General features: G+C 35.3%; 1 protein-coding gene across 1 annotated transcript in view; it reads left to right on the forward strand.

The window, feature by feature from the left end:
• The window catches only part of LOC124357875 (guanylate cyclase soluble subunit beta-1), an 824,835-nt gene that overhangs the window by 92,008 nt on the left and 717,509 nt on the right, over positions 1–15,318 (forward strand). The window contains exon 2 of the mRNA XM_046809961.1: positions 864–937. Within this exon, the coding sequence (XP_046665917.1) occupies positions 864–937 (74 nt within the window). The remainder of the gene's footprint in view (positions 1–863; positions 938–15,318) is intronic.

The raw sequence follows: 15,318 nt of genomic DNA on the forward strand, positions 1-15,318 counted from the left end.
ATTCCCCTCCATCTCAATCCAATACAAAATCGCGGCCTGTCAAAGTTTTAATTTAGAAAATTAGGATCCTGTTGTCCCTTAAGGCACACAAGGGTTAGGCTATGAGTATTTTAAATTACTGCTGCGTCTCGTTCTGGCAAAGTAATATTATATTGATTATTTTGAATATTAGATTACTGTCTCAGTTCTCAAATTGAACCCAGTGATGTATATTTGGTTTAATTATATAATATATCTGTATACTTTCAGTACTAACTATTCATCACAAACACAGAGATAAAAACTTTGTTTTTAGTAGATGTTAAAGCTGACTCTGCCGCCATTTCCTGTAGTTCTAAGACGCTTATTTTGAATAATAATCTTGTTCTTAAAACTAACAATATGTTGCAGTTTTTGAATCCATAATTTACTTGAAAAGAATATATAAGACTTGCCTATTGAAAAAAATCACCTAACAAATATAATCTACGCCATCATACAAACATTAGAAATACTATGCAAAACCAGTCAATATGAAAAACGTTCACCTTTAATATAATAAATATTGGATAAAATATACAGTGTCTAAGAATTTATTTCCAAATCAGCAGCAATATTATATACTTTATAATATTTAGTAATTTTAAGATTAATAATTTATTATATATAATACTATCCTGTAAAAAGTACATTGAATTCCATGGTAAAATACTTGAGTCAATGGGGTTCCAAAACTGATCCTCATTACATTCTGTTTCCAAGTAATATAATTTTTAAAGCGTCGTTTTTGAGAACATAAGCCTTGGTTATATAAGTGAGGACATACGTCATATAAATCAGTGTGAAATATTTTATTTGTAATCCGTCTTTTTCTTCTGTTGCAGTACGGGTTTGTGAATTACGCTTTGGAACTGTTGGTGTTGAAGACGTTTGGAGAAGAAATCTGGGAACAAATCAAGTAAGTCGCAATATTTTATCATGTCTGTAAATATATAAAAATTAAACTATTGCATGATTGCGTTTTAAAAGTATGATAGAATTGTTTATTTACTAGTATCAACCCTTAGAGGGTTAATTGTTCTTGAAATCATTGTAATGTCACTATGAATTTTTACTTTTTACGACATTATTTAAAATGATTTTATTGTATGTTGTGAAAGTAAGAATAACTATCAGGTGTCGTTGACTAATGTTAATGTTACTGGTGCCGTGGGTCTACTTTGTACCGAATATAGTGGGGCTCGTGTTATTGCTTGGACGTTATTTATAGTTGGAGTTATTGTTCATTGGGCGGTTTTTCAGGGTGGGTTGTTGGAAAATTGTATTTTTGAACTGGTTCCTCTCTCTCTCTTTTATTCAGTACAGTTTTCAGATTACTTTGTTTATCTATTCCCTCTGAGTTCTGAATGGTGTTATTAAAATCTTATTGTATTTAAGATTGATTTAATTGTATTAAGTAAGAGATGAAAGCCCGTGACACTATAGTTCAATTTCACGATTCAGAGGTATTTCGGACATCACGTTCTTTTTTCACTTTAGGCTTTTAAACGTTTTGGAACACCTGAAGTTTGAATTTTTGTGCTGCTGATTTCTTTGTGACTTTATTAGTGACGATGGAAAAGTTCTTTGATCCATGGATTTCTAGTTTTGGTGAAGGGTGGGTATTGTTGTAGTAATTGAGGGGTATGCTGGATAGGCCTCGTTAGTTCTTTGATTTCAACGAGTTTGGCTTCGTTACAATTTTCAGAATCAGCTTTTCTTCAACGTACTTATATTGCTTCTTTTCCATTGCAATGCACGTTTTAATTTATTCAAACATACTCAAGGTTACGGTTATATATCACACCTTGTCATTAATAGAGAAGATCTTACCACCTCGGACCACTAGAACATTTGAAAATGTTGTAACAATCAGGCAACAGGCGTCAAGAGAATCTAGCACAACTATAATACCTACTACATTTCCCTCGCTATCGCCATAGAACGATTTAAGTACAACACCTTTTACATGACACAATCCCCTCTACAGTTCTCAGCAATAGAGAATTTACAAGTACTCGCAGTCGGCCTAATATAACGTTTAATTAAGCATAACACCCTTCCTTCTTTCTTTAACATTTTTAACTGGAATAAAAAGCAAATAATGTAAAATTAATATTAATTTTAAAATTGTGTAATACAAGATCATTTTAAGTATTATTTTAGTAATTAATTAGCTTCGCCTCATATATATATATATATATATATATATATATATATATATATATATATATATATATATAAAGTAAGCGACGAACAGCAGTGGTATAGAATTATTGGCAACATCAAAACAAATAAAAATCGTCCCTGTGCCGATTAGTTTATCTCAATCAGTTTGTTCACTGTCCAGATAAATTCAATACGGAGCGGCCTTATCGTGAATCGTGCAGTGCGAAATTGGGATCGCAATTTTTACACAAAAGGACGAGATACGGAAATTACATCTCTGTTCATGTTTCATTTGTGTAGTTTGCTCTGCAGCTAAACAAATTTAATGAAATTAAAAAGAATACAGTTAGCAGGTCAGTATCTTGTAAGTATTAGAATTAATATCGTATTTACGTTCTTTGTTCTTGGACATACTCTAAGCTTTCCGGTTACCAAATAACGGATATTAAAGATATAAATGTAGCATAAATGTCCACGGGAATTTTTCAGCCAAATCTAAATTAAAATCCGTATTGTATTTCAAGTTTCAATAAATATTCGTTGAATAAAATAGTACAAAGTCAAGGGCATATTCGAACAAATGTTATTACGACTCTTTCAAATCAGATTAGAACACTTTTAAGGTAAAAAGAGATTTAATTATAATATAATATGGAATGATTATAAAACCTACCCATCCAATGGCTGGCAATATACAACCCTTCGCAAGTTTAAACGTAGTCATAATCAGCTCTCATAAACAAAGAATAGGTAAGCTGAATTATTTACAATCGCATTCATCTTTCTTTGTGTATCTCAAACCACTATTACGTGATTTCGAAAAGGAAAAGTGAGCGACTAGCTTTAGATATTCATGTCCCAGTTCACAGCAAAATACAACGAATCCGCGGCCAGATAGAGGTTTGCCGCGGGCGCATTTCTCATCCATCATCCTTTGTGTTGCGATATGTGTATCACAAGCCAAGTAATATTTTACTACCACTTATAATCGCTATATATATATTCTACTCAAACATCTTAATATCAATGAGATGGTACACAAATTCCTAAACAGCTACAAACTACCTCCAGCGTTTTTTTCATCCATCATCCTTGGTGTTACCATATGTGTATCAGAAGCCAAGTATTATTTTACTACCACTTATAATCGCTATATAAATTCTAGTCAAACATCTTAATATAAATGAGATGGTGCACAAATTTCTAAACAGCTATAGACTACCACCACCGGTGTCTTTCTCATCCATACCACCAACGGTGTCTTTCTCATCAATACCACCACCGGTGTCTTTTTCATCCATCATCCTTTGTGTTGCGATATGTTTATGGCATGCAAAGTAATATTTTACTACAACTTAAAATCGATATGTACATTCAAGTTGAACATCAATTAATTAATATCAATGAGATGTTTCACAAAATCTTAAACAGCTAGAGGCTACCACTGGCGTTTTTTGTCATCCATTATACTTTGTATTGCGATATGTTTATGACAAGCAAAGTAATATTTTACTACCAGTTATAATCGCTATATATTCTAGTCGGACCTTTTAATATCAATGACATAATACACAAAATACCCAGAATGGTAGAGGGTATTCCGGCTTTTAGTCATCCTAACACAAAGGATGTGTATCACAAGTCAAGTAATTTTGTACTACCACTTATATTTTACGCAACCTAATCACACATTGTTACGTCAACAACACCGCACACAAATTCTCATACAGGTAGAGGCTACTGTGGATGTTTTTACTATCCATGATTTATTTAACGGGAAACCATTACATGCAGGTACATTACAATATGCATTCAATGTTTGAAAAAAAGTAAACAATAGTTATATATTACACGGATGGCAGCAGGCAAAAACATTAATTAAACAATAGTCCATCGTGCACAAAAGGCGTCCAGGTTAAAAAAGAGACAGCGTATACATCTAATGACAATACTATAAGTAATACCAATAACAATAATCATAATAAGAATATGGTTTTGTGTGTGTGTGTGTGTGTGTGTGTGTGTGTGTGTGTGTGTGTGTGTGTGTGTGTGATAAAAAACAAAAACCAATAACGTCACTATATCTATAAGCATTAGAAAAAGAGATTGTTCAAAATAACATAATGATCAACAACATTAATAATAACATAACAACTAGCAACCGCGCACAAAACACATCGACGTCCAAACTAAATCCAGCTTATTAAAAACCAATATCAATGCAAGAAGTAATATCAATACGAAAACAATAGCAATACGATAACAATAACAATGTGATAGCAATAACAATAACTATAATAATACAAGAAATATAATCTATCGTACAACAAAACTAACGTAAATTATCGGTAAGCATGAATAAAAAAATAAACCATGCAACATGCAATAACAATCCATTAAATAGCAATATCATCGAATAACAACTTTGTAACAATTCTCGTTTTGCCATAATCTTGTTTGTGATCCGGGTTACAATCCAAGCAATGTTGAACTACACATTATAATTAGAATATTCAATCTAATCAGAAATTTTAATTTCAAGAAGATGGTACTCAAATAACTCAGGCTTATAGTCTTGGTTATAATCTAGTGTATAATGCGTGTACAACAATATTGTACTGAAACTTTTAACCTGCCATCTAGTTATATATGCCATTGTGACATCAAGGCTATGAAACAATAGAGTAATGATGGCTTACCTCTGACATATATATCCACCCTAACCATTGTGTTAAGATAATCTTGTCTCTGAATTGTATATCACAAGCCAAATCACATTGTATGCCTCAAGCACTTCTCTTATTACCCTATGTAATGCTGTGATCTAATTGTATGATATCCATTAGTCACAAGCCAAGTCATAATATAATGTCACGTGTAACTTCAATGTGACATGACAGCTAATATCCCTCATAGTGTAGAAGTGGAATGCCGCGAGTACTTCGCATATAACCTTCTGTAATCGTGTAATATAGTCGTATGATATCCATCAGTCACAAGCTGTCATATTGTAATGTCACATTTAACTTCAGTGTAATATTACATAGCTTACACTCATTATAGTGTTGGAGATGCATGTCGCGAGCACTTCGCATACCACCTGTAATTGTGTACTCTAGTTGTATGATATCCATAATATAAAAGCTATATCATATTGTAATGTCACATGTAACTTCAGTGTAATATTACATAGCTTACACTCATTATAGTGTTGGAGATGCATGTCGTGAGCACTTCGCATACCACCTGTAATTGTGTACTCTAGTTGTATGATATCCATAATATGAAAGCTATATCATATCGTAATGTCACATGTAACTTCAGTGTAATATTACATAGCTTACACTCATTATAGTGTTGGAGATGCATGTAGTGAGTACTTCGCACACCACCTGTAATTGTGTACTCTAGTTGTATATCTATGATATAAAAACTATATCATAGTGTAATGCACGTGTAACCTCAGTGTAACATAATATAGCTTACACCCCTCATAGTTTAGGAGAGACATGCCGCAAGTATTTCGAATCTCACCTTTCGTAATGGTGCATGTTGTATATCATCCATGTAACATGCCATAGCTTATACTTATCACATTGTACAGCAGGCATTCCGCGAGTAATGGTGTAATCTGTATGATATCCATCTGTCACATGCTGAGTCATATTGTAATGCCGCTGTAACCTCTATGTAACATGCAATAGCTTATACTCCTCGCATTGCACAGGAGGCATTCCGCGAGCACTTCACTTATAGCCTTATGTAATGGTGTAATCTGTACGATATCCATCAGTCACATGCTGAGTCATATTTTAATGTCACTGTAACCTCTATGTAACATGCAATAGCTTATACTCCTCGCATTGCACAGGAGGCATTCCGCGAGCACTTCACTTATAGCCTTACGTAATGGTGTAATCTGTACGATATCCATCTGTCACATGCTGAGTCATATTGTAATGTCACTGTAACCTCTATGTAACATGTCATAGCTTATACTCTTCACTTTGTATGGGAGGCACGCCGAGCATTTCACTTATAGCTTTATGTAATGGTGTAATCTGTACGATATCCATCAGCCACATGCTGTGTCACATCGTAATGTCACTGTAACCTCTATGTAACATGCAATAGCTTATACTCCTCGCATTGCACAGGAGGCATTCCGCGAGCACTTCACTTATAGCCTTACGTAATGGTGTAATCTGTACGATATCCACCTGTCACATGCTGACTCATATTGTAATGTCACTGTAACCTCTATGTAACATGCAATGGCTTATACTCCTCGCATTGCACAGGAAGCATTCCGCGAGCACTTCACTTATAGCCTTACGTAATGGTGTAATCTGTACGATATACATCTGTCACATGCTGAGTCATATTGTAATGTCACTGTAACCTCTATGTAACATGCCATAGCTTATACTCTTCACTTTGTATGGGAGGCACGCCGAGCACTTCACTTATAGCTTTATGTAATGGTGTAATCTGTACGATATCCATCAGTCACATGCTGTGTCACATCGTAATGTCACTGTAACCTCTATGTAACATGCCATAGCTTATACTCTTCACTTTGTATGGGAGGCATGCCGAGCACTTCACTTATAGCCTTACGTAATGGTGTAATCTGTACGATATCCATCAGTCACATGCTGTGTCACATTGTAATGTCACTGTAACCTCTATGTAACATGCCATAGCTTATACTCTTCACTTTGTATGGGAGGCATTCCGCGAGCACTTCACTTATAGCCTTACGTAATGGTGTAATCTGTACGATATCCATCTGTCACATGCTGAGTCATATTGTAATGTCACTGTAACCTCTATGTAACATGCCATAGCTTATACTCTTCACTTTGTATGGGAGGCACGCCGAGCACTTCACTTATAGCTTTATGTAATGGTGTAATCTGTACGATATCCATCAGTCACATGCTGTGTCACATCGTAATGTCACTGTAACCTCTATGTAACATGCCATAGCTTATACTCTTCACTTTGTATGGGAGGCATGCCGAGCACTTCACTTATAGCTTTATGTAATGGTGTAATCTGTACGATATCCATCAGTCACACGCTGTGTTACATTGTAATGTGACTGTGACCTCTATGTAACATGCCACAGCTTATACTCCTCACAGTGAAGGACGTGCTACACAAAACACGCGGAGAGATAGAGGCTTGCCGCGGGCGCTTCTCTCATCCATCATCCTTTGTGTTCGTGTAATCTTGTTGTCTGAGATCTGTCTATCACAAGCCAAATCATACCGTCCTGTCGCTGTCAACTCAGTTCCACATTCCCATTGCACAGTGTACCGTGCTAATTTAATAATTACATTTATTTCGGGTTAAACAAAGTCTAAATTATTTAATTAAGCAATTAAACCATTTCTTATACTGTGGCGTTTCGTTATGATTCATAATATCTATACGTACATTTAATTAGCTGCACAAAGTGCATAAGAATGCTGAAACCTTAACTGTCATGTCCAGGGTGTCCCAGAACTCTTTGTGAACAGTTTTCAGATATTGTTCCTATAATGTAGAAACACCGAAATATATTTAAACTTTTAAGAATTGAATTATCACCCTAAAAGCCGACATTTAGATTTTTAACTTTGCAGTTTTTTTAAAATTTGAGATCAGCTTTTTTAATAAGTTGAGGCTTGCTATACAGCTGTATGAACCAAATTACAAATTACAGATAAAATATTAATTATTTAAAACATTTATTTCTAATGACAATAACTGGAAAAGGTTGATTGATAGACCTGGGAGACCTTGTATTTAAACCTATTTTGATTACATGTTCTGACTTGTTTGCTTGACTGATTCGACTTTGGTCTTAAAACCTTAACAGTTTTAAAATTAGATGATGATTTTATACTTACTATGAAACTATTATTCTAAATCCCTCCAACTAAAAACCGTATTTTAATGCTAAACTGGGTTGTACGGTCTGTATATGCAATTTTCAACATAAAAAAATATTTGTACATATTTTAATATATTTATCTTGGATACAGCTAGAAATTTTAGTTTATAGTTAAAAAGCTCGAACTGTTTGTTATGAACAATGGCTCTATCAAACTATAATGTGATTTTTAAGGTCAATTAAGTCAGAAATCTCGTACAAGGTGTTGTCCTATCTACATTAGAGTACTGTTTGTTTGTGTCTTTTTGTTTTTTACAAAATAATTATATCTTTAAACTTAAATGGTATAAACTCAATCTTCAAAGCTTAGTTTATTAGGACTTATATTTTTTTATTTTCAGAAAAATATCCTATCCAGTATCAAAATGGCGGCAATATACAATTTTTAAACTGTAATGATTAATGAAGAATCTTGGGACATTGGAAAGAGTTTAATTTAATATCACTAGTACATGAATACACGTTTTCAAATATTAATTTTATTTTTGATAGGCATTTCATAATCATTGACAAATGGATTTTATGAAAAGTTTACGAGAGTAGTGAAATACTCGTATTACTTACTTTCATACAAACATGTTGATAACATGTTTATTTCGCTACGGCTTTTAATTAACTTATAATTAAATTTTTTTGAGTTCTTGTATAGACGAATTGATCTAAATATTATTTTAATATTACGTATTGTATCGAAATAATGGTTATTAAGCAATGAGTACTTAGTTTACACAATGCTATTTTCATATTTCTTTACTTTAAATGAGCTGATTTACTAAAGATAACCAACAACTTAAATTATCATTACTTAAATCTTCAGTTGATTATTATATTTAATAGTTTAGCTATTACTAGCTTCTCTATAGTTATTGATATTAGTAAATAGTATTCACAAATATACGGTAATTAAATTATGTAAACTAACTAATTCTATGTTATGTCTGGTATTTGGTTTAAAACACATAAGCCGTACAAATTAAACAAGATTAACGATTATTTCGGTAAAAATAATTTACTGTGCACAAAAAACAAGTGTAAACATTGTGAATGTATCAAGTTGAATATAAATATGCAACCACTATATGAATATAATATTTATAATATATAATTATAATAAAAATTAATTATATAATATAAAATAATATGTATAATATATAATATTTGCACCCATTCATTATTTTATAACTTATAAACAGTACATGACCTACGTGAATGAATACCGTTGTCGATTGCAAGCAGTATAGTGAAGTTCCGATGTAGATTGTAAGTAAACTTTCGTCTTATTCATTTTATAATGAAGAGAGTGATGTAGGAAAGAACTGGGAAGGAAGAAGATAAATTCAGCTAAGGTTTGAGCAAGAGTGATGCACCACCCGAGGTCTTGAAACAAATGTTGCTACATTCGTCTTAAACAACACTTTGGTGAACCAGTAAATACGACCAGTGGAACATTCCGTGGTGGGCTGGAGGTTTATTTAATTCAATCGTTTCTTTATTTAAAGTGGGTTCATGACGATTGATGGTATCAAAGAATACTAGGATTTCGGATATTTGGTATCCTTAATGTTACGAAAGTAAAACATTACGTTTCGATGTTTGGAGTAAAAAAAAGTAAAAATCTAATAAATTTGTAGGTATTACTTTAATGAAGTCGTATATATGAACTGAACAAAATTTGTACTTACAATACTCTTACACTTAAAGGTGTTCAAGGTGGCAGGAGTAAGCCCCAATCATATCACTGCACATAATAACCACATTGAATGAACCGGCGGTGTTGAAAGACTGATGAAAAATCAATAAAGAGGAGTATAAAAGATATCGTTTTTTCTGTATACTTTTTATATGAGTCATAAATATGATTTATTATAGCCGATGTGTATGACTTGATCAAATGTAATTCGTTCTCAAGTTATAAATATGATTTATTATAGCCGATGTGTATGACTTAATCAAATGTAATTCGTTCTCAAGTTATAAATATGATTTATTATAGCCGATTTGTATGACTTGATCAAATGTAATTCGTTCTCAAGTTATAAATATGATTTTGTTATAGCCGATGTGTATGACTTGATCAAATGTAATTCGATCTCAAGTTATAAATATGATTTATTATAGCCGATGCGTATGACTTGATCAAATGTAATTTGTTCTCAAGTTATAAATATGATTTATTACAGCCGATGTGTATGACTTGATCAAATGTAATTCGATCTCAAGTTATAAATATGATTTATTATAGCCGATTTGTATGACTTGATCAAATGTAATTCGTTCTCAAGTTATAAATATGATTTATTATAGCCGATGTGTATGACTTGATCAAATGTAATTCGATCTCAAGTTATAAATATCATTTATTATAGCCGATGTGTATGACTTGATCAAATGTAATTCGATCTCAAGTTATAAATATGATTTATTATACCTGATATCTATGACTAGACCAAACGCAATTCGATCTTAAACTTAAAAATATGATTGATTGTAGCTGATAACTATGACTAGACCAATTGTGATTCGATCTAAAAATTATAAATATGAATTATTATACCTTATATCTATGACAAAATCAAATTTTATACAATCTTAGAGACATAATTATGATTTCTTGTAGCTGATGTCTAAGGCTAGATTAAATGTGATTCGATTTTAATCACATTATTTATTAAGTGAGACACACAAACACACACGCGAGCGCGCGCGCGTGTGTGTAGATAGTATTTTATTATCACATTTTTATACAATCGTGCATTTAAAGTATTTTTATAAAGTCAATAGTATTAATAATCGCGTACAAATAAAGCACAGTTAACAAAGATTTAATAAGTAGAAAATATTAATTTTAAAATAACAAGTTCGAACAAAAACAACATTTATGTTTTAAGATGGCCCTTATATATGGTTTCTTATATCGTTATCACTATATTTAAAAGTCACAACAATCAATACTTAAAACATTTTTATCTCGAAAATGTTTTACACCAATGCTGTTTTCGTTATGTACTTAAAACTATCACAAAAACACAGTAATAATTAAATAATGGCAAAGTTTAACTTACACATATAATTATAAGAATAAAACTGTATAAATTTAAATATATTAAATTGCAAACTCCACGCCCAATAATGATATACAAAACTATAATAACAAAACAAAAAAATTATAACAGTACTTAATAAAAGCAATCAAAGATAAAACATATAAAACTCACTATTATTGAGTAAGAGAAGTGTATCAACAACTGAAAGAGTTCATGCACCATATGTCTGAAGACGCTTGCACCAAAGACACATGTCACTAAGATACACAGTAGATAAAAGTCTTCGACGCTTTCTGATGATGGTCTTTCAGCTTGTCTTGATCCGTCGTCCAAGATATACAGTAGATAAGAGCCATTAACGCTTTCTGATGATGGTCTTTCAGCTTGTGTTTTGATCCGGTCGCTGTAGACATACAGTAGATAAGAGCCATCGACGCTTTCTGATGTTGGTCTTTCAGCTTGTGTCTTGATCCAGTCGTCCAAGATATACAGTAGATAAGAGCCGTCGACGCTTTCTGATGTTGGTCTTTCAGCTTGTGTCTTGATCCAGTCGTCCAAGATATACAGTAGATAAGAGCCATCGACGCTTTCTGATGTTGGTCTTTCAGCTTGTGTCTTGATCCAGTCGTCCAAGATATACAGTAGATAAGAGCCATCGACGCTTTCTGATGTTGGTCTTTCAGCTTGTGTCTTGATCCAGTCGTCCAAGATATACAGTAGATAAGATCCGTCGACGCTTTCTGATGTTGGTCTTTCAGCTTGTGTCTTGATCCAGTCGTCCAAGATATACAGTAGATAAGAGCCATCGACGCTTTCTGATGTTGGTCTTTCAGCTTGTGTCTTGATCCAGTCGTCCAAGATATACAGTAGATAAGAGCCATCGACGCTTTCTGATGTTGGTCTTTCAGCTTGTGTCTTGATCCAGTCGTCCAAGATATACAGTAGATAAGAGCCGTCGACGCTTTCTGATGTTGGTCTTTCAGCTTGTGTCTTGATCCAGTCGTCCAAGATATACAGTAGATAAGAGCCATCGACGCTTTCTGATGTTGGTCTTTCAGCTTGTGTCTTGATCCAGTCGTCCAAGATATACAGTAGATAAGAGCCGTCGACGCTTTCTGATGTTGGTCTTTCACCTTGTGTTTTGATCCGGTCGCTGTAGATATACAGTAGATAAGAGCCGTCGACGCTTTCTGATGATGGTCTTTCACCTTGTGTTTTGATCCGGTCGCTGTAGATATACAGTAGATAAGAGCCGTCGACGCTTTCTGATGATGGTCTTTCACCTTGTGTTTTGATCCGGTCGCTGTAGATATACAGTGGATAAGAGCCGTCGACGCTTTCTGATGATGGTCTTTCACCTTGTGTTTTGATCCGGTCGTCCAAGATATACAGTAGATAAGAGCCGTCGACGCTTTCTGATGATGGTCTTTCACCTTGTGTTTTGATCCGGTCGCTGTAGATATACAGTGGATAAGAGCCGTCGACGCTTTCTGATGATGGTCTTTCACCTTGTGTTTTGATCCGGTCGCTGTAGACATACAGTAGATAAGAGCCGTCGACGCTTTCTGATGTTGGTCTTTCAGCTTGTGTCTTGATCCAGTCGTCCAAGATATACAGTAGATAAGAGCCATCGACGCTTTCTGATGTTGGTCTTTCAGCTTGTGTTTTGATCCGGTCGTCCAAGATATACAGTAGATAAGAGCCATCGACGCTTTCTGATGTTGGTCTTTCAGCTTGTGTCTTGATCCAGTCGTCCAAGATATACAGTAGATAAGAGCCATCGACGCTTTCTGATGTTGGTCTTTCAGCTTGTGTCTTGATCCAGTCGTCCAAGATATACAGTAGATAAGAGCCGTCGACGCTTTCTGATGTTGGTCTTTCAGCTTGTGTCTTGATCCAGTCGTCCAAGATATACAGTAGATAAGAGCCATCGACGCTTTCTGATGTTGGTCTTTCAGCTTGTGTCTTGATCCAGTCGTCCAAGATATACAGTAGATAAGAGCCGTCGACGCTTTCTGATGTTGGTCTTTCAGCTTGTGTCTTGATCCGGTCGCTGTCCAAGATATACAGTAGATAAGAGCCATCGACGCTTTCTGATGTTGGTCTTTCAGCTTGTGTCTTGATCCAGTCGTCCAAGATATACAGTAGATAAGAGCCGTCGACGCTTTCTGATGTTGGTCTTTCAGCTTGTGTCTTGATCCAGTCGTCCAAGATATACAGTAGATAAGAGCCGTCGACGCTTTCTGATGATGGTCTTTCACCTTGTGTTTTGATCCGGTCGTCCAAGATATACAGTAGATAAGAGCTGTCGACGCTTTCTGATGATGGTCTTTCACCTTGTGTTTTGATCCGGTCGCTGTAGATATACAGTGGATAAGAGCCGTCGACGCTTTCTGATGATGGTCTTTCACCTTGTGTTTTGATCCGGTCGCTGTAGATATTACAGTAGATAAGAGCCGTCGACGCTTTCTGATGTTGGTCTTTCACCTTGTGTTTTTGATCCGGGTCGCTGTAGACATACAGTAGATAATAGCCGTCGACGCTTTCTGATGTTGGTCTTTCAGCTTGTGTCTTGATCCAGTCGTCCAAGATATACAGTAGATAAGAGCCGTCCGACGCTTTCTGATGTTGGTCTTTCAGCATTGTGTCCTTGATCCAGTCCGTCCAAGATATACAGTAGATAAAGAGCCATCGACGCATTCTGATGTTGGTCTCATCAGCTTGTGTGTCTTGATCCAGTCGTCCAAGATATACAGTAGATAAGAGCCAACGTCGACGCTTTCTGATTGATGTTGACTTTCAGCTTGTGTCCTTGATCCAGTCGTACCTAAGATATACAGTGGATAAGAGCCATCGACGCTTTCTGATGTTGGTCTTTCAGCTTGTGTCTTGATCCAGGTCGGTCCAAGACATACAGTAGATAAGAGCCGTCGACGCTTTCTGATGATGGTCTTTCACCTTGTGTTTTGATCCAGTGTCGCTTGTAAGATATACAGTAGATAAGAGCCATCGACGCTTTCTGATGTTGGTCTTTCTGCTTGTGTCTTGATCCGGTCGTCCAAGATATACAGTGGATAAGAAGCCGTCGACGCTTTCTGATGTTGGTCTTTCAGCTTGTGGTCTTGATCCAGTCGATCCAAGATATATACAGTAGATAAGAGCCATCGACGCTCTTTTTTTTTTTTTATTTTTCTGATGTTGGTCTTTCAGCTTGGTGTCTTGATCCAGTCGTCCAAGATAATACAGTAGATAAGAGCATCGACGCATTTCTGATGTTGGTCCTTTCAGCTTGTGTCTTGATCCAGTCGTCCAAGATATACAGTAGATAAGAGCCGTCCCGACGCTTTCCTGATGTTGGTCTTTCAGCTTGTGTCTTTTTGAACCAGTCGTGTCCAAGATTATAACAGTAGATAAGAGCCGTCGACGTTTTTCTGATGATGTCATTTTACCTTGTGTTTTGATCCAGTCGCTGTAGATATACAGTAGATAAGAGCTGTCGACGCTTTCTGAATGATTGGTCTCTTTTAACCTTTGTGTTTTTGATCCGGTCGCTGTAGATATACAGTATGGATAAGGAAAGCCCGTCGACGCTTTCTGATGTTGGTCTTTCACCTTGTGTTTTTGATCCAGTCGCTGTAGATATACAGTAGAATAAGAGCCGTCGACGCTTTCTGATGATGGTCTTTTCACCTTGTGTTTTGATCCGGTCGCTGTAAGAGATATACAGTAGATAAGAGCCATGTCGGGACGCTTTTCTGATGATGGTCTTTCACCTTGTGTTTTGATCCGGTCGCTGTAGATACATACAGTAGATAAGAACGCCATCGACGCTTTCTGATGTTGGTCTTTTCAGCTTGTGTCTTGATCCAGTCGTCCAGAGATATACAGTAGAATTAAGAGCCGTCGACGCTTTCTGATGTTGGTCTTTCAGCCTTGTGTCTTCATTTCATCCAGTCGTACCCAAGATATACAGTAGATAAGAGCCATCGACGCTTTCTGATGATTGTTCTTCATCCTTGTGTCTTGATCCAGGTCGTCCAAGATATACAGTAGATAAGAGTCTTCGACGCTTTCTGATGTTGGTCTTTCAAGCTTGTGTCTTGATCAGTCGTCCAAGATATTACAGTAGATAAGAGTTCCGTC

This window comes from Homalodisca vitripennis, chromosome 3, assembly GCF_021130785.1.
Source record: "Homalodisca vitripennis isolate AUS2020 chromosome 3, UT_GWSS_2.1, whole genome shotgun sequence".
NCBI lineage: Eukaryota > Metazoa > Arthropoda > Insecta > Hemiptera > Cicadellidae > Homalodisca > Homalodisca vitripennis.